At 51.1% G+C, this 23,703-nt stretch overlaps 5 protein-coding genes across 5 annotated transcripts; 2 read left to right on the top strand and 3 right to left on the bottom strand.

The window, feature by feature from the left end:
* Positions 1–7,134: 7,134 nt before the first annotated feature.
* On the top strand, positions 7,135–8,571 carry Asppvi_000926 (glutamate dehydrogenase; the record flags this gene model as incomplete). The annotated part of the gene is made up of 2 exons (XM_043297230.1): positions 7,135–7,180; positions 7,241–8,571. 2 exons carry the CDS (start codon positions 7,135–7,137, stop codon positions 8,569–8,571), a joined length of 1,377 nt encoding a protein of 458 aa, XP_043153165.1.
* A 628-nt stretch (positions 8,572–9,199) lies between these two features.
* Asppvi_000925 (putative MFS monosaccharide transporter) lies at positions 9,200–12,191 on the bottom strand (the record flags this gene model as incomplete). Its single annotated transcript, XM_043297229.1, has 5 exons — positions 9,200–9,950; positions 10,007–11,258; positions 11,314–11,779; positions 11,837–11,968; positions 12,048–12,191. 5 exons carry the CDS (start codon positions 12,189–12,191, stop codon positions 9,200–9,202), a joined length of 2,745 nt encoding a protein of 914 aa, XP_043153164.1.
* A 2,209-nt stretch (positions 12,192–14,400) lies between these two features.
* On the top strand, positions 14,401–16,396 carry Asppvi_000924 (sphingomyelin phosphodiesterase; the record flags this gene model as incomplete). The annotated part of the gene is made up of 3 exons (XM_043297228.1): positions 14,401–14,526; positions 14,582–14,668; positions 14,732–16,396. The coding sequence occupies 3 exons, from the start codon at positions 14,401–14,403 to the stop codon at positions 16,394–16,396; spliced, it is 1,878 nt and encodes a 625-aa protein (XP_043153163.1).
* Positions 16,397–17,179: 783 nt separating this feature from the next.
* On the bottom strand, positions 17,180–17,980 carry Asppvi_000923 (uncharacterized protein; the record flags this gene model as incomplete). Its single annotated transcript, XM_043297227.1, has 1 exon — positions 17,180–17,980. One exon carries the CDS (start codon positions 17,978–17,980, stop codon positions 17,180–17,182), a length of 801 nt encoding a protein of 266 aa, XP_043153162.1.
* Positions 17,981–20,793: 2,813 nt separating this feature from the next.
* Positions 20,794–23,620, bottom strand: Asppvi_000922 (ribonucleotide-diphosphate reductase subunit RNR1; the record flags this gene model as incomplete). The annotated part of the gene is made up of 4 exons (XM_043297226.1): positions 20,794–22,255; positions 22,310–23,250; positions 23,312–23,469; positions 23,602–23,620. 4 exons carry the CDS (start codon positions 23,618–23,620, stop codon positions 20,794–20,796), a joined length of 2,580 nt encoding a protein of 859 aa, XP_043153161.1.
* Between the last annotated feature and the right edge of the window lie 83 nt (positions 23,621–23,703).

Genomic DNA, 23,703 nt, shown 5'->3' with positions numbered 1-23,703 from the left:
AATTGGGACTGCTTATTTGAAGGCCTAATATAGAACAATATGTCCCTAAAATATTATTCGACCACCGAGATAGCTATCGTTCCAACGACTCCATCCCCCAAGTACCTCTCTACCTTTGGGTAATAGAATTATTATTGAGAAATGACAGGCCATAGCTAGCAAGGAAGACAAGGGAGAAAAACAACGAACGGCAGTCACAGCAGTTGATTGCACTGAGACACGGTAATTCGATTCAGACTGAAGCCAACGGAACGAGACACTGGTCCATTGGAGGTGGAGCCTCAGATCGATGCGAATCGAATCAATGGATGCAAATGGGCGTGACTAGTGGCGAAAGAGCCATGCTCATCGCGTGTCCTTTGACTCCTGCTGGTGGATCCTAACAAACTGGCCTGGATCAGGATCAGAAATGAAACACATCTCTCTTCAGCATCTGGAAGCGATGATAAGGGAGGCATTTCTATGGCTCAGGCCAGGCTCCAAGGATCAATTGGATCAATTGGATCCAACTGTATTTGTAGGTTAGAATTACTTGTCCAGGTTGACTTTTCTGACTTGCTTTTTCACGGTCTGGTTGGTTTGTGGCTGCTCTTTTGCAAGTATTGGGACTGGTACTCTGGTAATACCAAACTTACCCACAGGCGCGGTCCCTGTGCCTGAGCCCACCTGCAACCTAAGGTACCTTCTTCCCATTGGAGGGGCACGGAGGGTAAATTGATACTTACCAACCAGGCACTCGACGGGCCCTGTTTCTAAAGCAGCCTCCAAGATCTGAGATCGTCCAATCTAATCGGTTCTAATTTAACTCTTCAATAACCTTGATGAGTATCAACTTCACTCTGTCCATGATGGTCCCGGATTCTTTCTACTGGGTTCCTTAGGAGCCTACCAGCCATTGGGCATGCGGAAGAGCCACCGTCATTTGCCAATGGCTAGAGATGCCTCTCGCGCCTTAATCATTTCTCGAGGCGCAAGCAGCGGTGAGCATCTCAATACACATCCCTCTATTCGACCAGACTCAAGAACTTCCCCCTCTAGCCATATATCAGGCCTGAACCGAATGACACATCAGTTCTCAGCTCTCTATCTGACACGGAATTTGCCACGCTGTGCATGACGTACCAATCTTCCACATCGCCATAATGCCCGGGCCTTAAGTGTGAACCTGCAATGGGCCTTGCCCTGAGCCTATAATAACAGCTTATTGCTGTTCATCACCGTTACAGCCAGTCGATCAAGTTTACCCTCATTCGCTACCGTTCTTCTGACGACAACAACGTCTATCCCGATCAGTAGAACCATATATTCATACCCAACAACATGAACGTAATTACCAAAGGCTAAGTAAGATGAGCGGTGAAAGCGATACATCCACCGCGATGTCTACGATGCAAGTAATACGCGCCAAGCCGGAAATATCTTTCCAATAGAGATTTGTCTCCTGGGGTGGTGATGCAAAGCAGCTTCTAGTGGTTCTAGCTCGCGTCTGGTCTTCGCGGGTGGGACGTGGCCATACCTCTGGGGACATCGGTGAGAATGTTTACTCGACTTTGAAAGCCATCCTTCATACCATAAAAAGCATTCTCTGCGAATGTTTTAGAGCCAGGCTGCCATATAAATGATTGGTCATTGTGGAGGAAAAGAGAGATATGCAGGTTTACCGTTATTGTACAACGCAATCATTATTCTACTAGTAATCCCATACCTGATATATGTGTTTCAGACCGATCAGACCGATCACATCGAACAGATTCCTTGAGTATGCACGAGCTCCAATAGTGGGCCATTGGGCTGCGCGATTCCAGGAAGCTACCTGCATGAAGCGATCACCTAATACTAAATAGTGACAGGTCTGGGACTCTACATTCGGTATGTTGAGGGAAAGACGGGTAATACTCCATAGTCTTGTTTGTTTCGATGAGTTCACCAGTCAATCTATCTCAAGACCGTCTCGACATAGATTCGATCGCCAATAACACTTCATGCATGGCCCACAGTGGTAATATATTTCAGACGGTTGAGTTGCAAATTACAGATACCTGCGATACAGTATCGAGATTATTACCGGATCAACCCTCAAATTGTTCACCCAAACAAGTAACCACGGTCTTCTTTTTCACTGCCTGGAGAAGTTTGATACCTGATCGCGACCATGGAGTCAGAAAAATCCATCCATTGCGGACCCTGGTATGGACATACGCTCTCAGCTCTGCGTGGATGTCGGGCATTCTGAATCGAAATCGGAGAACACCGAAGGACGCCTCACGATCTGCGATATGGCAACACAGCCACAGGATCGTGGCTCGCACAGGTGGCTCGTGCCTCATCAACTGTAACCTATCAAAAGCCATACCAGACTACAAACGTGTCCTGACGATGTACACAGTACTCCTTAGTCTACGGAGTACGGAGTAGAGGTGGCATATCCCATGGAGGTATCGTTTAGCGACTCTGTGTATGCTGAAAAGGGTGGAATTTTGCTTTCCCCTTATCTAAAGTGAATCTCTTCGTGGCATTTCTTAGCGCCAACCATATAAAAACCCAACCCCGGCAACGGGAGCAAGTTATCTACTTGAGTGAGCCGCGAGTGGAGTGCCTGTTCAGAACTGTTGGCAAGTGGTTTGGTTCCTTACTATCAGAGACCATTTTGCTCACCTGTGATATACCGCTTCAGATCGTCTTTCAGCGTGCTCAGCATTCGTACAGCTGCCTGCTACTCGGTGTGTAGGCATCTATATTTCGAAATTCGCCCAGTATGCACTGCCGCTCGCAACGTGCTAGCTCTCCCTTATTCTGATATAAATATTCGCGAAAAGTGCTACTTGCCGCCGTGCTTAGATGGACAGCCAATAGACTCGTGCTTACGGCGCATATCCAACAGCTGGGCTCAGCCATACACTGCCACATGAGCTTCCGGCCAAGTAGATGGCCGAATTTAGTTCCAACCTCGGCGCCAAAATGGCTACTGGCTACTTATAGGCGCTGCGCCCTGAGTTGGCTCATCTCTTACAATTCAATATACGTTTCGTTTCTGTTCGTTCTGTGCAGAGAAGAAAAGAACAGAAATGCCATACCTCGCCTCTTCATGATCGGCTTTGGAATCAGAATTTTTTTTTTTTTCCCTAATAAAAATGGCCGGTTGGACCGAGTCACCCGACCAACGTGGAACTATAGACATCCTATGGAGCTGTTCCTTGACTCTATTCACCGCTCTCTGGACTGTCTTACATTTGAATGTCCCGGCAGCGGACGATGGATTCTGGACGATATTTCTTCGCAAGATTCGCTGGGGAATGTTTGCCATCTTAGCTCCAGACATGCTAGTCGGGTTCTCCGCGATGCAGTTTCATTTGGCGAAGGTGTCGGTCACGCAAATGCATAGCATTGGTTGCACGGGCTGGACTATGAAGCATGCCTTTTATGCCAACAGCGGAGGATTCGTGCTCGGTTCTCAAGATTTGCGTCCTTTCCCCGTCACAGCTGCTTCAATTTTTTACCTTGTCTCGGCTAAGCATATAGATTGTCCTGCAATATTAGAAGCCGAAATCTGGGACAAAAGCAAAGCTGACACCTTCGCCAAAGGAGCAGCCCTGATACAGAGCGTTTGGCTTGCCATTCAATCTATAGCTCGGGCATGGCAAGGGCTTACAACTAGTGCTCTTGAGCTATTTTCCCTTGCATTCGTTCTCTCGACCATCATGACGTACTACTTCTGGCTGCATAAGCCGCAGGGCGTTGGCGTACCGACGGTTCTTAATCTGACGAATGATACAGTTGCTGAAGTATTAAGGACCGCTGGGGAAATTGCTTCTGAGCCTTTCCGTGACACTCCTTTGGACTTCATTGAAAAACCACTACAGCCGTGGAAACGGCGGACAATAGTGCAGCGATTCGGTCTCCGCGAAAGACCTCTTCGACGAATGCCAGACGATGCCATTATGCCCAACGACATGAGTGCCCTGACATGGATTCTCATTACAGTCCCCGGGTTAATACACCCAGCAGTGCATTTGCTAGGGTGGAATAACCACTTTCCCACGAACATAGAGCAACAACTTTGGAGAGGAGCAAGTGTGTTCCTAGCCACCGGGTTGCCTTTGTCCACTGCGCTGAAAGCCTTGCTAAACGCATGTGGCTGTCGCGGCCAGCCATCCTTAGTTTGGATATGGGTTCAGCCACGCAACACGAATGAAAAAGAATGGAGATCTATGATTGTTGACATTGCTATGACCTTGATAACCTTCTGCTTGGTTCCAGCGCGGCTCTACATTATTATCGAGTCTTTTATTAGTCTACGAAAGCTTCCAGGAGACGCATATCAGGTTGTGAATTGGGCTGAGCTTATTCCCCATTGATAACTGGAATTCGATTATAGAAGCGAATGAGCATAACTCGCATTCTTCCGAGACTTGCCATCGCACAAATCGAGCGTCCTCGCAACACAAATAACTACTGGGCACACTTGCGACTAATTAGATGTCTCGGGTCTGTCGGATGCTATCCTCAGAGCAGAGAATTACTGTGGACATCCCTGCAGGAATGCTGCATCGAGCTGCGATTGAGCAGCATAGGTAAGCAGTGTTCTTGTCCATTGCAACATCCGCTATTCGGTTGGCCTATCAGGAGAATCGTCTCCCTTGTCCAGTATGCGGACAGGGTGGAAACCCCCTGAGGGGTTGGGCCAATAAATTCGCCACCCAGTACCTGGTCGATAGACGATTGAGCGATGAGATTGGCGTACATCGGGACTCACCTTGCTTAACTCCTTACTGAGCGAGGAAATAGGAGGATCGACAGGCTTAGACGKTATGGAGGACTCGACTGTGTACAGCGCGAGAGCTGTAGATACTGGCGGTCACTCAGTGGGTATATGAGGATATGATAGGTATTATTATTGCGTCGATATGTTTTGTTTGGGAAGGATACGATCGAAAGATTGTCAATAGTCTGACATGTCCTTCCCATGCTGCTCGTTCTGGCCCGCATGGCAGTGGGCTGTATTGCCATGTTATGCGCTCTCGGCGCCCCCGTCAGTATCTGTTTCGGCCGAAATGGGTGATGAAGGGGTGAGTGATCCAGTACTCTGCATATAGGGGCATGCCGCTTGCATAACAGTATAAGAATTGGTAGAATAATCATTGCTTTGAACTCATATGACATGTCATGTCAAGCAGGCGCGCCTAATTGCAGGCGTTGACTTTGCAGGTTCTACTGTTAATACTTCCAAGGAAGAGAAGACCAAACAGGCGGAAAGATCGGATACGTCCAACTGCACTCTATTTCCGTGCTCCTTACTTCACTGATAGTCCTGACCATGTTACCTGGTAAGGCGACGCATTAGACAAGCGCTTGTCATGTGATCCCCCGGTACGGCGTAACATAGGGAGTAGTCAGGTGGAGCGGTACATTAGTATGGGCTTAGTATTGCGGTATTAGCTAGAGACCATTCAACCTTGAGAACATCATACTTGATCAAATCTGAAATGAATGCTATAGTAGGTATAAGCAAGGAATGAAGTCATTAGGAGGCATTGTCAGATGAGACTTGGGATCGCCAATCAACCAGGAAAGTGGAAGAATGCCAATAATATATGGGGGAAGAGGGGAACTATGAGTCCAGTGATGTATTGCCCATAGTAGGTAGTAAGCAAAATCCGGAGAACGAGACTTACTCCGAGGGAACAGCCTAAGGCATCCAACGTTACCCCATAGGAGCTTAGGCAATCATCCATCTTGGCGCCCATAGTCCGATCTATCCGAGAGCGGAGTTGACACCGAGTCCCCGAAGACTGCTAGGTTGCATTTCATTTACCCGCCCCAGGCGACGTTGCAGTGTCTGGCAGTCTGATTCTGAGACTCATATAGGCAAAGATGACGTTTCATACAACAATGCAAGTTCCCCGCGTTAAAAGGTGGTATGCGAGGATAATACTCTGGACGAGGCCGTCTCGTCTCGGCCGTACGATCAGTGCAGCCCAACCCCACGGGATGCGGATGGCCCACGCTTCACCGGTAGACCGGGGAATCCCGATTGCAGCGTTCCATCTATTATTTTCCCCCCAATTATCGAGTTCTTGCTTTTTCCAAAGAATAACTACACATACTTTCAGTTGCAACGCAATTTAATGTTGATTACTCAGCAGTATCAGTACAAAGAGGTTGGGATGCTCCTCATAGTGTGGATGGCTTGTATGGACGGCTTCTTCAAGAACACCCACATTCGGATTGATTTCTTCTGGTAGCACTGTATGATGCAGTAAGATAGCAATGAATCAGACGAGGCGTACTTTGTTATGTAGAGGCCAAAGGGGGCAGACGAGCTGTGGACTAAAGCGGTTAGTGGCAGCTGATAATCAGGTAAAACGATCAGATAAGATTTCTGATGGAGTCTGTGGAACTGCCAGGGACGCAACCTGATTGGGTTATCCCACACGTGATGTGCTGACAGATCACGGATATGGTTGGTGTTGAGTCAGTGGCCGCCAAAGCTTGGCATGACTGGACGGTCACTAAATCTCCTTAGCAATTCTTACAGTTGGAGAGATAAGAAACGGGGTCAGAATGACTCGATCCTGTCAGCAATGATAATATTTCCAAATCAAATCCCATAACACCATGGAGATATGGAAGGAGAGAAATTTCTGACCGGTGGCCACACCCACGATGATTTCCCGGAACCCGAAAGCGGACAAGGCTTGGGCGGGTTTCCGCCGATAGATAAGCAGCCTGCAATCTGTGACCTTAAAGTATCGAATAACAGTTTATTCTCCACCCGAACTTCGGAAGATTCCCCTGTCCAATCATCATCCTCCTCTTCTTGTTCCAGCACTGTTTCCTCCCAATCCCGGCCTTGTTTGCCGGCAATTCTACTGCTGGTCGCGGCCTCTCGTTGGTCCCTGCACTGTCTGTATGCTGTCCTCCCTCTCGTCCGACTCCGGCTTCCCTCTTTCGCCGTCCTCCGCTGCCCCTCGCACCCCTCCTACTGTGTCGTCCATCTCCAGCATAAATACATCTCCACGTCTCTTGTTCTTCGCTTCTTTCTTGCTCATCCATCCCATCTCTGCCTTTCTATTGTCTCTAGTCGCCACTTGACCTTTTTCCCTAAAGAGACAATACCATCTAACCATATTCAAAATGTCCAACCTTCCTCACGAGCCCGAGTTCGAGCAGGCCTACAAGGGTGTGTTACACAATCCCACGTTTGATGTGGCTTCAGGATGATTCTAACAGTTGCATACAGAGCTTGCCTCTACCCTTGAGAACTCGACTCTCTTCGAGAAGAACCCTGAATACCGCAAGGCTCTCGCCGTTGTCTCCGTCCCCGAGCGTGTGCTTCAGTTCCGTGTCGTCTGGGAGGATGACAACCACCAGGTCCAGATCAACCGTGGATTCCGTGTCCAGTTCAACTCGGCTCTTGGTCCCTACAAGGGTGGTCTCCGTTTCCACCCCTCCGTCAACCTGTCCATCCTGAAGTTCCTTGGTTTCGAGCAGATCTTCAAGAATGCTCTGACCGGTCTGAACATGGGTGGTGGTAAGGGTGGTTCCGACTTCGACCCTAAGGGCAAGTCCGACAATGAGATCCGTCGCTTCTGCGTGGCCTTCATGACCGAGCTGTGCAAGCACATCGGTGCCGACACCGACGTCCCCGCCGGCGACATTGGTGTCACCGGTCGTGAGATCGGTTACCTCTTCGGCCAGTACCGCAAGATCCGCAACCAGTGGGAGGGTGTCCTCACCGGCAAGGGCGGCAGCTGGGGTGGTTCTCTGATCCGTCCCGAGGCCACCGGCTACGGTGTCGTCTACTACGTCGACCACATGATCAAGTATGCCACCAAGGGCGCCGAGTCCTTTGCCGGCAAGCGCGTTGCCATCTCCGGCTCCGGTAACGTCGCCCAGTTCGCTGCACTCAAGGTTATCGAGCTCGGCGGTTCCGTCGTCTCCCTGTCCGACAGCAAGGGCTCCCTGATCGTCAACGGCGAGGACAGCTTCACCCCCGCCGAGATCGACATCATCGCCCAGCTCAAGGTCGACCGCAAGCAGCTGTCCGAGGTCGCTACCACCGAGGCCTTTGCCACCAAGTTCAAGTACATCGAGGGCGCCCGTCCCTGGGTCCACGTCGGCAAGGTCGACGTCGCCCTTCCCTCCGCCACCCAGAACGAGGTCTCCGGCGAGGAGGCCCAGGCCCTGATCGACGCTGGCTGCAAGTTCATCGCCGAGGGCTCCAACATGGGCTGCACCCAGGCCGCCATCGACATCTTCGAGGCCCACCGCCAGGCCAACCCCGGCGCCGCCGCCATCTGGTACGCCCCCGGCAAGGCCGCCAACGCCGGTGGTGTCGCCGTCTCCGGGCTCGAGATGGCCCAGAACTCGGCCCGCATCAGCTGGTCCGCCGAGGAGGTCGACTCCCGCCTCAAGGGCATCATGGAGTCCTGCTTCCGCAACGGTCTCGACACCGCCGTCAAGTACGCCACTCCCGCCGAGGGCGTCCTTCCTTCCCTGGTCACCGGTAGCAACATCGCCGGTTTCACCAAGGTTGCCGAGGCCATGAAGGAGCAGGGTGACTGGTGGTAAACGCCTCACCCCCGCTCTCCATATTATGATGACGACTTTTTCTCAGCGATTACCCTTTTTCCTTTCTATTCTCTCTTCTGGTTGATCCCAAGCGCATTGAATTTAGGACGATAGAGGCGCCGGGTTTCGGGTATTTGGATTCCATTCTTGTATAAACTTCTCATGATTTAGAGCATTAGCATTATATCATGATTCAATATATACTATTTTCAAGATTTTTTTTAACATTTTACGACTGCGCACATTGTTCTGAACCTTTACTCGAAAATACTGCAGCGGTATCGGCTGAAGACCCGTTCGACATTGCTGTGTGCCAAATGAAAAGGACTAAAGACAAGGTATCATTAGTATGGGAATAGATTACATGTAAATATCGTTAGTGGTTCTTTCAGATCCTAGGCACCATCCCCCATCTACCCATGAGTAAGTACTGTCAAAAACTTCCGCCCTCAGATATCGAATACATATATGTACTTCGTGAACATGTGATAGCCCCGTTGTCACTCGGAACACCGTCGCTAAATGCCCATAAAAGGAATTAAACAAGACTAAGAGAATTTTTTGTTCCAAAATCGACCAAGGTTGGGTATCATGCGGGATAAAGGGAAATGAAAAAAATATACAAGGGTCATGATTCCGGCCACGGGGCGAGGTCGTGCATGAGCCCGCCGCCGCTCCTGGATGATGATGACGATGACGACTGCTTCTTTGGAAGACTCTTTCTGCCCGGACTCGACACCGGGGAATAAGTTGTTTCGGGGAGGTGGATGGTAGGAAGTGGATCGTTCAGCACGCTGCGACGGCGGGACAAGACCCCGCCAACTGATGGGTTATCTTTCTCGCGGGGAACGGGAGCGAGGGTGTCGTTCGGGGCCACGCGGCTACGATGACGCCGGCGATGACGGCGGAGATACTCGTTGGGGACGGGGTCGACCTGCTTCTGGGCGGCGGGGACAAAATTCAAGTACAAGGGAAAGATAGCGCCGGCGCAGAAAAGAGCAACAAGAACGCTGTACGAGTAGGAAATACCCCCCGCAAGCTGGGCGGCGTACTGCGCGAAGGGGAAGTAAACCCCACCGCTGATGGCGGTGGCCAGCAGCGAAGCAGCCGTTTTCGTATGACGGGCGGTGCCACGGAGGGATATGGCGAAAATGGTGCTGAATGCGCCGCTCTCAAAGAGGTAGACCATCAGACCCATGGCGACCGCCGTGGGGCCGGTTGTCTTCATGCATAGCACTGCAAACACAATCATGCCAATGTACGAGAGCATCAGGACCCATCGTGGTTTCAGGTACCACTGCAGGAAGGCGGTCAAAAACCGTCCGACCGCAAAGAGAGTGTGTCCGATCGTCAAGTATTCGAACGCGCCTAGGCTGGAGCTACAACCGAGTTAGCGATCTGGGCTGGCCATCGAATGCAGCGGAAGGATTCTTACTTTGGATTCGCAGCCGCGACAAAGTCCTCGAAACTCTGCGAAAGAACTTCCTGGCCTGCCACATAGAAGAATTGGGAAAACACCCCAAGCCCCAGGGTCAACCACACCACAGGCACTCCTAGCACTTTGGCCATATTATCCTCGCGGCGACGGTCGGCCAGTTCTTCCAAATCTTCATCGGATGCCTCGGGGATGGGCAGATAGTAGAAGGCCACGGCTAGGAGCACGTCGAAAAGAGCGATGCCCAAGTAGGCCCATTGGACGTCGACCAGAGACCCCACATCAGTGACCTTTCTGAACAAGACCTTTTTGGCCAGAAGAGGCGAAACGACGCTTCCAATGGCCTGCACGCCCTGCGAGATATTGAGACGGATTTCCGAGTTCTCCAGCGGCCCGCAGAGAGCAATGAATGGATTGGCGGCCGTCTCCAACACAGCAAGGCCGAAGCCTACGATGAAATTCGAGATTGTAAAGGCAGAATACGAGGCCAACACGGCCGAGGGCCAGAAGATGAGCGTCCCACACGCGTATATACAGAGGCCTGTTATAAATGTCGACTTGAACCCCCATCGCTTCAGCACAGTTCGACCGACCAGTGGCGGGCCCACCAAGTACCCACCAAAGTATACAGCATGAAGACCCAGCGAGCGCCACGAGTCCAGGCGGACGATCTGCTGAAACTGAGAGTTCAAGGTGTCCAGTAGGCCATACGCGAAGCCCCACATAAAGAAAAGGATGGTCGTCAGTGCGTTCGGAGCGATAGATTCTTTGTTCGTCAACTTGAGCATGCTTGGCGGATTGTTCATGTTCACAAAGTCGAAAAACGTGATACTGTGCGGAGAAGACGTGCTGGTCAGAGTAGCCGTATTGGCTTCTGCATCGTGACGAACCGATTCGGGAGCCGTCAAAAACTCCAGCATGTCCATGGTCCCCGATTGCATTCCTCGGGTGTCAGCGACACTATCACTGCTACGGCTTCCTGACCGTGATGCTTTATTCCGGGCGCTGCCGGATTGCGAAAGCGATGGCGGTACATTGATAGGGACAGTGATAGCTCCCTCGGAAAAGGCGGCGGGAGGTTCGACCGAAGGAGGATGATTCAAATCAGCCGTGTTCGGAGTGTTGTCGTCCGTGTCTCTGATCAACTTCGGGATGAGACGAGCCACAAGGGGCTTCAGACCGGGGACACACGCGCACATAACCGACACGTTGACTTCGACAACCGACCACATGAATGAGAGAGATGCGTACCCTAGATGCGCCGTCAGCGATCCTACGGAACTCGGAGGATAGATTGGAAGCCATACAGCTGAAATCGTCCGAGGCAGATTGATAACGGAAATCTTTGACCGCGATTTGACGGGCTGTGGCTGCATCCTGGATGTAGGCGATTCGAATCACATCGACCACAGCCACGAAGAAACCGAAACTAAAGGTGATGATGAGGATAATCTTCTGTTTCCGAGGAAGGCGCATCTGCGTCAAAATGGGGATTGGGATGAACAAAATTGCTAAATCGGTAATGATGTTGACTGGCGAGGAAGAAAGGTATAAGGTGAGGATATCGATACAATGCGCATTCGGCGGCAAAGGATACGAGTATGCAGCCTCTACCGGATGACATTGAAAGACATTGACGAGAGTGAGGGCCAAGCCAGCTGCATTGACGGCAAAGAGAGTCACGTAATTGGCCCAGCGAAAGATCTTTTCGCCCTTGGTCAAGGTCAGGTAGAAGACGAGGATGGAAGATTTGACGGCCATCAACGCAGGATTCTAGGGCACAGTATCAACGACAGCCATTCGTGCATTCCAGGGACCAAAATTACTCACGTAAAGGACAGTAAAGGCATAGTCAGCACGGCTGAGACCGGGTCGATTGTCGGTTGGGATATCATGGTCGTGAAGACCCAGACCCTTGCTGGTCGCGTAGAAGAGCGAGAACGAGAAGCCGAAGTCGATCAACTGAGGTTGATTAGCTTTTGCCCATACGTCAAGGAAGGTGTCGAGGACTGCGCAACGCCTCAAACAGTGCGCGACGTACCCAAGCCAGTAGCATCAGATAGTCATGCAGGCCAACCCTCCGCACGACGAAGACCCGCGACACGAATCGCAGAGCTACAAAGACAGTCGCGAGAACGAAGAATATGACCGAGACGACCAGTACCTCTGGTCTGCGATCCGCCATGCTGGAGGAGCATGCACAGACCACTTAAAGCCTGTTCTCTGGCCTCCAGACCCAGACCAACCACGAACGGTTCAGACCCGCTCAAAAGCGATCTATAGAATTAAGCTCCCAGACGGAGGATATATATTCAAAACTCGACTGCGGAACGACCCCATTGTCACCGAATCGCAAGTTCGGAAGGGGGAAAGCGGGACGACTGGCCAGCAGTTGAAGGAATCCGAAGACGGCGAAGAGCGTTGCCAACAACTTTTAACTTTAAGTGGGCGCGGGTCCAAAGGAAGGGCGGAGAAGATGTGGATGGTGGCGGAGATGTCTGAGGTAAGAGTGGAAAAGAGGAATTGGACTGAGGTTGGAGTGATCAATAATAATAGACAGGATATGAAGAGATTGAGAGATTGGGAAATTGGGCAATTGGGGAAAAAGAGAGTCGACGAGGAGAAAATGACGATGGAGAGAAGATTCTGGGGATGTGAGGGGGGAAGAATAAGAGGGATTTCCTCAAGCGGAGAAAGCTGGTATTATTGGTAGTTCTTAGTCAACCAGCAACTTTATTTGTGTGGCTCGCGTGGGTCGACAGAACCATCGTCTGTAGGGTATGTATGTATAGGAAATGAGGGATAACTAGGTAGCTTATTAGAGACATTCTATATAATTAATGATATGATCTTCTCGAGGAAAACAGCGGGTTGTTTTTCTCTTCACCGGAAATTGGATTCTTGAACTCTACCAACCTGACGGGGAATAGGACAATAATAGTATTTCTGGGCATGCAGGGAAGGAAACAAACATGGAAGGGCGATCGCCGGAATGTGAGCCGCATATTTGTCATTCTTTATCATGAGCATTGATCATTTATCGTATAAATTGCTTGGGAGGAATAGATAGAAAGGTACTTTTGTTCATAGAGTCCTCAATCCTGACTTAGACTGTCTTATATGCTGAGGTACCGGAATGATGCCTAACTTCCGAACGCATAATCGTCATATCCCCAAACCATGCTACCGACGTAATCATGAGCCATGTCTCAGATCCTTCAACCTTCAAAGGCTTCATCTCCAACAATCAAGTTGCACGCTCCTGGACTAAGGTAGTCTACCCCAGTAATTAATTTCGCTCCATACCGCATGCGCCCTTTCCCCGTCCATGGCGCCGTTGAAGTTTGACCTCTTGCATGTTATGGAACCGACGCCTCCTTCGTCGTTACTCGTCCATAGTCCATCAGCCACAGGAAACTGACGAATCCGTCCMATCAATCTCACTTGAGGACTCGACTCGTAGAGGGAACTCTAATATTAATCTTCTTGTTCCAGGGAAGATCATCGTTCCGCTCTGTCTGTCAACCCGGATCATCCAGTTGGAACTGCTGTGCTTCGGAAAAGGCTCCCTTGCAGATTATTGAATGATCTCTGGGATCTCAGGGGTAGAAGCAACAATTGCAGGACTGGATGGAGGCTGACTTTCGAGTATATGCTCACCACTGACATTATAGATTGATTTTCATGGGTAGATGAGTTCGCCTTGATGCCTTAAAGGCCAGGTTGGTGATCTTCACAACTCAGGGGCCAGTATTGAGGGGATTTTTATTGTTTAGTGATTTGGTTAATATCGTCCGACATCGCTCTCATCAGCATTATCTGTGTCTCATTAAACAATTGCCTTCAATCTTGCTGTAGATGGCGGACATTTTCTCGAGAGAGCGCAGGTTGATGTCTTGGACGATATGTTCATTCCAGCATCCCTCCACGACCAGGTAATTCTCCTCTTCTTCACATAGAACATCGCAGGTCCAGCTCAATCATCTGATTACTGTTAGTCATGAATCCGGGATAAAGATGCAGAGATCCTCGCTTAACCTCTAAATGCGACTCTAAAGTGGAGACTGTTTCCTAACCCCTGCCTGTTGTTTCCATCACATGGTTAATACGCTGCTATCAATCTCGACTTCCCAGCTCAATCGACTCTCTACCTCCGAGGGAACCAAGACTTATCGATGTAACCTTTGCGCTCTTCACAGCTATGATTTGTGCCGGATTCCGTCGGTCTGCAGAGTTCTGTGGACGACTTTCTGCAGAAAACGCTCCTAACGGGGCTCCACCTGGATTGACTGCCATCTATAAGATCACGGCCTGCTCATCTCAAGTCTCTTGCCATAAGCTGGGAAACGCGCCTTCGATCTTCGGGCTAGCTTGCTAGGACAGCTTGAATCAGAATGAGATTGACGACTATTGTTGCTGGTCTCGCCTCACTGGCTACCATTCACGGCGCGTCTGGCCAGAACTTGGTCAATACGATCTGGGATGAAATCAAACAGACAATCACTTGTGCTGGCTGCGAGGTCTGTTCTCAGTTACAAGCCTCGAGAAATCAGGATAGTGATTGATCTGTGACAGGGACTCTTGGGAACTCTCAAGCTGGTCGCTGGTCTCGGACCAGATGTCTTGATGCATGTCCTGACCGATGTGTGCAAGCTGGCCAAGGTATGTCATTGTCAAGCATAGCAGATGAGACTTTGATGCCCGAAGACCTGACTGCTCTGTCAGGTGGAGGACCCCGACGTCTGCGCTGGTATCATCCAAGCCGAAGGCCCCGCCGCATATTACGTCCTGAAGCAACTCAAAGTGGGCTCGCATACCTCGAAATCGTTCTGTTCGCAAATGGTTAGCCTCTGCGACTATCCCGAGGTTCGACCGTACAACATCTCCTTTCCCGTCCCCAAACCCTCGACGCATCGGCCCCCTCCGAGCGGCCAGCCTCCGATCCGGGTCGCGCATATCAGCGACACGCACGTGGATCGCGCCTACGAGACCGGCGCCAACTACAAATGCTCGAAGCCCATCTGCTGCCGTGCCTATAGTGAGAATGACGCCCCCGGAAAGACCTCGTTTCCCTGTGGTCCGTACGGTCATCCCAAATGCGACCCGCCGCTTCGGCTCGAGGAGAGCATGATGGCCGCCATCGCCGCCATGGACCCGGCCTTTTCCATTTACACCGGGGACGTGGTCCCCCATGATGTCTGGTCGGTGAACCGGACTGAAGTATTGCACGATCTGAATGCGACATACAGTCTCTTGGACCAATTGGGTCTTGTCTACGCCGCACTGGGCAACCACGACACTGCGCCCGTCAACCTCTTCCCCTCGGAGCGCATCCCCGTCTCCCACAACCCACAATGGGCCTACGATGCCCTCGCCGAAGACTGGACGAACCTGGTGGGTGGTCCGCTGTCCGCGCCTGTTGTGCATGCGACCGACCAGTTCGGATCGTACTCGGCCATCCACCCGGGAGGCAAGCTGCGCATCATCTCGTATAACAGCGTCTTCTACTACACGTACAACTTCTACGCCTACCAGGAACCGATGGAGTACGATCCGAACGGGCAACTCGCCTGGCTCATTTCCGAGCTGCAGGCCGCTGAGACGGCAGGCCAGCGCGTCTGGCTCATCGCGCACATCCCCACGGGCGGTACCGACACCCTGCGCGACTACTCGCACTATCTCGACCAGATCATCCAGCGGTACGACGCAACCATCGCCGCCCTGTTCTTCGGCCACACGCACACCGATCTCTTCCAGGTCTCCTACGCCGACCCGGCGCATCCAAGCGCAGACTCCGCCTCCGCCGTCGGGTACATCACCCCCTCGCTGACCCCGACCTCGGGGCCCCCGGCCTTCCGCATCTACGACATCGACCCGGTAACCTTCGCCGTGCTGGACTACACCGTCTACACCGCCAACATCTCGACTGAGACCGCCCCGCAATGGACAAAATACTACTCCGCCAAGGAAAGCTACGGCTCCCTCCTCAGCCCACCCTTCACCGACCCAGCCGCAGAACTCACCCCGGCCTTCTGGCACAACGTCACGGCCCTCATGGAAACCGACAACTCCGTCTTCCAGGCGTGGTGGGCGCGCACCACCCGCGGGTTCAACGTGCCCGAATGCAACGCGCAGTGCGCGCGTGACCAGATCTGCTCGTTGCGGGCCGCAGATGCGCAGTACGGCTGTGTGCGCGGCACGCTGTCCATTACCAAGCGCGACGGCCTGGACCTCGGCGGTGCTGCCCCTGGCTCTGGCTCCCACGTGCACATGGAGTCCGCTCGGCCGCAGTGCGAGGAGGGCGGGCTGGCTCGGGTGTTGGCGGGCGTGATACGCGAGACGGATGACTTGCAGGGGTTGCTTTTGCAGCGGGCTGAACTGTATATCTAATTGTTCTATTGTATTAAATTAGAACTTCGGGAGGACTAGTATCTACTCCGTAGTCCGGACATAAGGAGTACGAAATTGACACGTGATCGTCAAGATTACCTACACATGGTGATCATGCCCCTGATGATCAATACGAGAAGGGCTGTACGGAGTACAGCGACCTACCGAGACCAAAGTCTCACCTCAGCCTCACAAATTAAACCTAAATAGGCCTAAGAACTCAAGACCGACGAGGGTCAGGTGAAAAAGCTGTTGCCTAAACTAAATAGCAAACTTTTCTATCATTGTTCGTAAACGGTAAAACGTTGTCCCTAATCTAAGAATAAACTGCCGTTCGTTGGATATGATGATGGGCGGAATTTCCTGATTCTCGTCCAATCGTATCGCAACCTGTTGCGCCTAGACCTCCCGTGTCTGTGTTTTCCCGTGCCGTTGATTTGATCGTAGTCGTCGTAGAAGTAAAAAAAGGAGAAAAAAAGGACTGCAGTCGCCATTCCGAGCTGGCCGGAAATGCAAGCGATTGCGTGTTCGGTTTTGCTGCTTCCTCGCTTGTCTCATTGCAGCAACAAGAAGAAGAAAAAACTTTTGGCTCTTGAGGAAGATGGCCAATGTCTTATGAACATGAATATAAATCGATCCACGAGCAAATGGGGCTCATGGATTTGTCTTGGTATAAAGGTCGAAAGAACGAGTGGAAGAAGATAAGTTTAAAAAAACGAGGAAGAGAAACTGTCCGAAGTCCGAACACGCTACAGTCCTTTAATTCAAGAAGCGATCAACGCTTTAGTTGATGTACCACGACGCGCCCTGGACACGGCCGGCATCCATATCAGCCAGCTCGCCGAAGAAGTGCCGGGACAAATCGACATCGGTGGGCTTGCAACCCATGCACTTGTCCACGACGGTACCGGTCTTGGTGATACCCTTGTAGGTGATGGTCACGGTCTTGCCGCAGTCAGCGTCAGTCATCATGCCCACGGGAAGCGCGACCACGTTCTCGGCAAAGCCGTCGTTGGTCAGACCGCAGCTGCTGGGGGCGCTGGCGGAGGTAGCCGTGTCGTAGTAGGTGAGCTGGCCAACGCAGGGGGAGTCCTTGGAGCAGCTGCCGCTGTATCCACTGCTGGGGGCTTGACTGGTGCTGCCGCTGTTGCCGCTGCTAGCGGCTGGGGCGGTGGACTGAGGAGCCTGGCTAGTAGTAGAAGTGGAAGGAGCCGCGGGGGCAGCAGTCTGATGAGTCGGCTCTTCAGGGGCGGGCGCAGCAGCAACAGAAACGACAGGGGTGGATACAGCGACAGGAGCGGGCTGAGCCTCAGGGGTTTCCGGTTGCGCAGCGGCCTCGATGGGCTTGGGCTGCTCGGGAGTAGGTGTCGGGGTTGGGGTAGACTCAACGACAGGGGGAGTGGAAGTTGGAGCCTGCGGAGTAGGGTAAATGGTAGTGGTCACATCGACGGTAGTCCAGACGACAGTGGTGACCGTTGTCCACACCACATCGTTTTCACGTTTGTTAAGGTCGACAGGGGCGGCGGAGCTGATGACAGCCAAAAGAGCGCTAGCGAGCGCAAGGGGCTTGAAGATGGGAGCCATTGCGAGAGTATGATATTGAAATCCAAGTGATTCAACGCGAGTATTCTTTTGTAGAGAAGGTGGTTTGTCGGATTGATCGACACGGATTTTGATAGATCGATTGAGTGAAGGAAGGAATGGGGTTCGGTCAGATAGATAGACAGAGACTGCGCAGCAGTATGAAGTATTGACTGATGCTCCAAGAGAAGGCTGGAGACTGGAATGAAGGAACGACAGGAAGCTGTCAGAGGGAAGGACTGTGTTGGTAGACGAAGGGGAGAAAGAGAGAGGGATATTGGCGCGGAGGGAGGAAATCGGTATTTAAGAGAATCCACCTGGGAATGGACTAGTTGCCATGTCTTTCACGCATCGACAGTCGAGACTCTCCAACAGTGTCAAACTAACCAGAACAGGGTAGAGCAGGTTAATTGTTAACCTCTCACTCAGGGACATAGTACACTACTTCGTACCTACTACCAGGGTGTGGTAAGTGAAAAATGAGTAATACGTACTCTCATTACCCACATAATAATACTTATTTACAGATTATTACCTGCGGGCCCAGTGGGTCAGTGGGCCAGTGATAAAATTCATGGATACTGGCCAGCATGGGATGAACCCATGGATCACAACCTGTCTGCAATGTGTGGTGGGCTTTGCTGGACAAATCAGACAAGGTTGTCTGGTCCCACCCACCGTTCACAGTAGTCCCCAGTCCTCTCATTGTTGGTGAGATCCAGGCACCATAGGTAATACCATGAAGTGGTTGCCAGCATTCTTGGGCCGGGCCGTTTCCCAGTAATAGGTTGCTATGGTTTCTGGTCATACGGGGAGAGCTTGCAACCTTGGGACATCAGCCAAATAGTCCAGATCACCGATGGTACCTGACTCTGCCAAACCACCCTTCAACCGGACACTTTCTGATCTGTCGATGCTCACCAGTAAGATGCTAGAATGACGTGTGATTGGGATGAAAATTTCAGGCTGAGCGGGTACCTGAATTGGGCCCGTCGGAAATCAAGAGCGATTGGCTGATTGGCTCAAAGGGAAAGCCGCCGGTGAGAGCACCCCTGCTTGGTGTTAACTCTCTTTAACTCTAAGCCTAATAAAGCTAGGAATGGTGAGCGTATGATTTATGATTGGCTGATTGAGGCAACTAGTTCCTTTGATTTGTCGCATCCGTTTTCCGCTAACAAAGCCTCCCCTTCGGTGCCTGAACCTGGATGCGCCTCAGCCTCAGCCACAATCCTTTTGCACAAATAATGAAACATGGGAGGCTGTGTATGATCTCTTCTTGTTCTCGAACATGAAGCGAATCTGTAACTTGCTTCATCTTGGATGGGAAAAGAAACCTTTCTTCTGTACAACCCGAGTCGATCTCTCCAAAGAGGAGGCCTCAATCTCCACCGCCAGGGTTCAGGGATATGAACCCAACCACTCGTAATGAGGCAAACAGCAGAGCCAACGACAAGAAGATCCGATTCGTATCCGGCCACTTTTCGACTGTCTGACATGTGTTCTTAGGTGGTCCGTGTACAGACCAGGAGTATTGGTCAGGTACAAGACACTGTGCACGCCACTCAGGCACACCAGTCCAACACCGGCCGCCACTGCCAACTGAGACAACAACGCAGCAGCAACCATCATGATTTGCGGATGTAACCGATGAACTGGCTCAAATTTCGCAGACTCATCGTCATCCTTACTACATCTTTTCGACTGGTGGCATTCACGATCTAGAACCAGGACCTGACAACACAACTGTCCAATAAATTATTCAATCCCCTGGCGGGTCTGTCGGACTTTGACGGGGAACTGTCTCTCTGTCGATAGGCAGATTATCCTTGACAAAGACGAGAAATGGTCTGATACTCGCAGGTTTCGACTCAGATCAATGATCGTTTTATACTCGATCAGTGCATAGTTCCCCATTTTTCCCTTATTCTCAATTAAATTTTTTTTTTTTTTTTTTTTTTTTTTTTTTGACTTATTTTTTCCTTTGTGTGTCTCTTTGTAGCAACTCTAGACCCTACAGATCCCGACAGTGACGATAGTGCATGGTGCCCCTCACCAAAGAAGAGGGGAATAAGGAAAGCAAATCTCCACATCTATTATTCTCTCGTCGTCATCCTTGAAACGAGAAAAACTCTTCACCGGATTCGTCCTTCTGTGGCAACTGTTAACAACTGGACTGGCAAGATTCACGAGCTTTGACCTCCAGACCGTTGAGGGACGATAAATCTAGACAGTCTAGCGTCAAGTCTGGACACTCGTCCCTGCAGCTCTTAATCAAATCGACCAAGCTTCAAGATTTGTGATCCATCGGCGTTGAATAAGTATGTACTGTGTAGATTGCTATCTGAAATATTGATTTAATAATTATCTAGGAGCCACTCCCTTGCTCCATACTCAGTAGATGCAGTCTGCCCTCAGTGGCTATTTGCACGGTTGGATGCAAAATGCTTCCACTTCATCTTCCGAGCATCCCATAGTCGCTGACCCACTCCACCCATTGACACATCATTACTCATAAATATGGCGACAAAAGAGGAAAGAGTGTGTCATGGACTTGTAAAAACTCATTCCTATTCATCCGAGTCGAAACTCGACAACATACTGCACCGTAAACAATCGACCAGTCAGGATCTAAGTACTAGAAAACCCTTTTCCTCCAAACAAACAGCATATGAAGAGTAACATGAAGAGTAGCCAGCATTGCCAGAGAAAAACGAACATAAGAAAAGACCATCAAGCTCATAATATAAATACATCAGAAACTGTATCAAATAGAAGCGCCTCAAGCGCCTGCAATCAATTACCATAAACCACCCCGACTAACCTTGGCACATCAGACAAGCCTCCTTGTTCTCGATGCTGCACTGAAGGACCTTTTGAGAGTAAATGTCGCTCTCACGCTCGCCGCTCTCCCGCTCATCATCTTCCTCCTGGGAGCCGTTCACCACGGTTTCACCATCGGCAGTGACATCGGCGGCAAGAGCTCGCGGGCTGCCGTCCTCGCTGTGACCATTGAGCGGAGCGGTCGCTGTACGAGGAACAGCAGAGTATGTGGTGGAGACGGACCCAGCAGCTCTCTTCTTGTAGGCAGTGTTGGCCCGAGCAACGTTGGTATCGGCGACCTTGAGTTGCTCCTGATCAACAGTAAACTGAATGGGAGCGGAGGCAGCCATGGTACGCAGGTAGTACATGCCAGTCTTCAGACCCATCTTCCATCCAGCAAAGTGCATACTGGTGAGCTTGCCCATGGTAGGCTCCTTCAGGTGAATGTTGAGAGATTGAGACTGGTCAATGAAAGCACCACGGTCGGCGGCCATTTGCAGGATGGTACGCTGGGAGAGTTCCCACACGGTCTTGTAGAGAGCCTTAATGTCGGCGGGGATATTGGGAATGTTCTGAACGGAACCACCATCCGCGATGATACGGTTCTTCATGTTGTCCGACCACAGGCCAAGGTCGACAAGATCCTTGAGAAGCCAGGGGTTGACGACCTGGAACTCACCAGCAAGAACGCGGCGAGAGTAGATGTTCGAGGTGTAAGGCTCGAAACATTCGTTAAAGCCCAGAATCTGGCTGGTGCTTGCAGTGGGCATCGGTGCCACCAACAAACTGTTGCGCACACCGTTCTGGGCAATCTTCGCCTTCAGAGCATCCCAGTCCCAGAGGTCCGTGGGGGTTCTGTCCCACATGTCATACTGGAGGATACCTTGAGAGACGGGGGAGCCCTCGTAGGTCTCATAAGGACCAAACTCCTTGGCCAGCTCACACGAAGCAGTCAAAGCACCGTGATAGATGGTCTCAAAGATCTGGATGTTTAGCTGTCTGGCCTCGGCAGAGTCGAATGGCAGACGCAGGGCAAGGAAGGCATCAGCCAGACCATTGACACCAAGAGCAATGGGGCGATGGCGCATGTTGCTCTTCTTGGCCTCGGGAACAGGGTAATAGTTGATATCGATAATCTTGTTCAAGTTGCGAACCAAGACTTGCACAACTTCGTGCAGCTTACCGAAGTCATACTCTCCACGGGCGGCGTCGACGAAGGTAGGAAGCGCGAGAGAAGCCAGGTTGCAGACAGCAACTTCGTCAGGAGCACTGTACTCAATGATCTCCGTGCAAAGATTGGAGCTGCGAATAGTTCCCAGGTTCTTCTGGTTGCTCTTCTTGTTGCAGGCATCCTTGTAGAGCATAAAGGGGTTGCCAGTCTCGGTCTGAGCCTCAAGGATAGCATACCAAAGCTTTTGAGCCTTGATGGTCTTACGGCCACGGCCTTCTTTCTCGTATCTATTTCACAATCAGCATATAGTCAAAGGACTAGTGGCCACGGCGAAAACTCACTGTTCGTAAAGAGCATCAAACTCGTCGCCATAAACATCTGCCAAGCCAGGGGCTTCATTGGGACAGAACAGAGTCCAGTCACCGTTGGACTCAACGCGCTTCATGAACAGATCAGGGGTCCACAGAGCGTAGAACAGATCACGGGCTCTGACTTCCTCCTTACCGTGGTTCTTGCGAAGATCCAAGAACTCAAAGACATCGGCGTGCCAAGGCTCGAGGTAAATAGCAAAAGCGCCAGGGCGCTTGTTTCCTCCCTGGTCGACGTATCTGGCAGTGTTGTTGAACACGCGAAGCATGGGAACAATACCGTTAGAAGAACCGTTGGTGCCGCCAATGTAGGAGCCTGTGGCACGGATGCGGTGAACATTAAGACCGATACCACCGGCGGTCTTCGAGATCATGGCACAAGTCTTGAGGGTGTCGTAGATACCCTCAATGCTATCCTCCTTCATATCGACGAGGAAGCAAGATGCCAGCTGGGGCTGGGGAGTACCAGCATTGAACAGAGTAGGAGAAGCATGAGTGAAGTATTTCTGAGACATGAGATGGTAGGTCTCAATGGCCTTTTCGATATTGTTGCCGTGAATGCCAACGGCAACACGCATCAACAAGTGCTGGGGACGCTCAGCAACCTTGCCGTTGATTCGCAGCAGGTAGGACCGCTCGAGTGTCTTGAAGCCGAAAAAATTGTAGTTGAAGTCACGATCGTACACAATAGCAGAGTTGAGCTCATCAGCATGTTTCATGACAATTTCATACGTCTCTTTCGAGATCATTGGCGCGGGTTGCTTGTTCTTGGGGTTGACATAGTGGTAGAGGTCCGAGATGACCAACGAGAACTGCTTCTTGGTCTGCTTGTGGAGGTTGGAAACGGCTATACGGGCAGCTAGGATGGCATAATCGGGGTGAGTGACGGTCATGTACGCAGCAGTCTCGGCAGCCTGTAAAAGGAACGGCGAATAAGCAGCTATCTTCCATCATTTGAACGGTTATAAGCCTTACCAAGTTATCCAGCTCAACAGTGGTGACACCCTGGTAGACACCAGAGATGACCTTCTGCGTGATAGCAGCAGCATCGACGTGTTCTGGGTCAAGGCCATAGCACAATCTTGATACACGTGCAGTGATCTTGTCGAACTGTACGCGTTCTTTGCGTCCGTCTGAAGATTTCGCATGTCAGCAAGAGTGTCCGATGTCCAGTGGCAAGAACCAGTCCGCCAGGAAGGGTCGAAGACTTCTTGTCGTGAACAAGAATAAAGAAAGAATATGAATCTGGATCATCCAATCCTTACCTCTCTTGTAGACAAACATTGTGACTGATATTAGAGACTCGAGGTCGAGGGTGATGAAGGAACAAAGGTGCAACGGGGTATAATGTTATATCAGGAGGTCAG

The sequence above is a fragment of the Aspergillus pseudoviridinutans genome, assembly GCF_018340605.1.
Source record: "Aspergillus pseudoviridinutans IFM 55266 DNA, scaffold_1, whole genome shotgun sequence".
In the NCBI taxonomy this organism is placed as follows: Eukaryota; Fungi; Ascomycota; class Eurotiomycetes; order Eurotiales; family Aspergillaceae; genus Aspergillus; species Aspergillus pseudoviridinutans.
The sequence above is the reverse complement of the archived record's forward strand: the minus strand, read 5'-3'. Positions and strand labels throughout refer to the sequence as shown.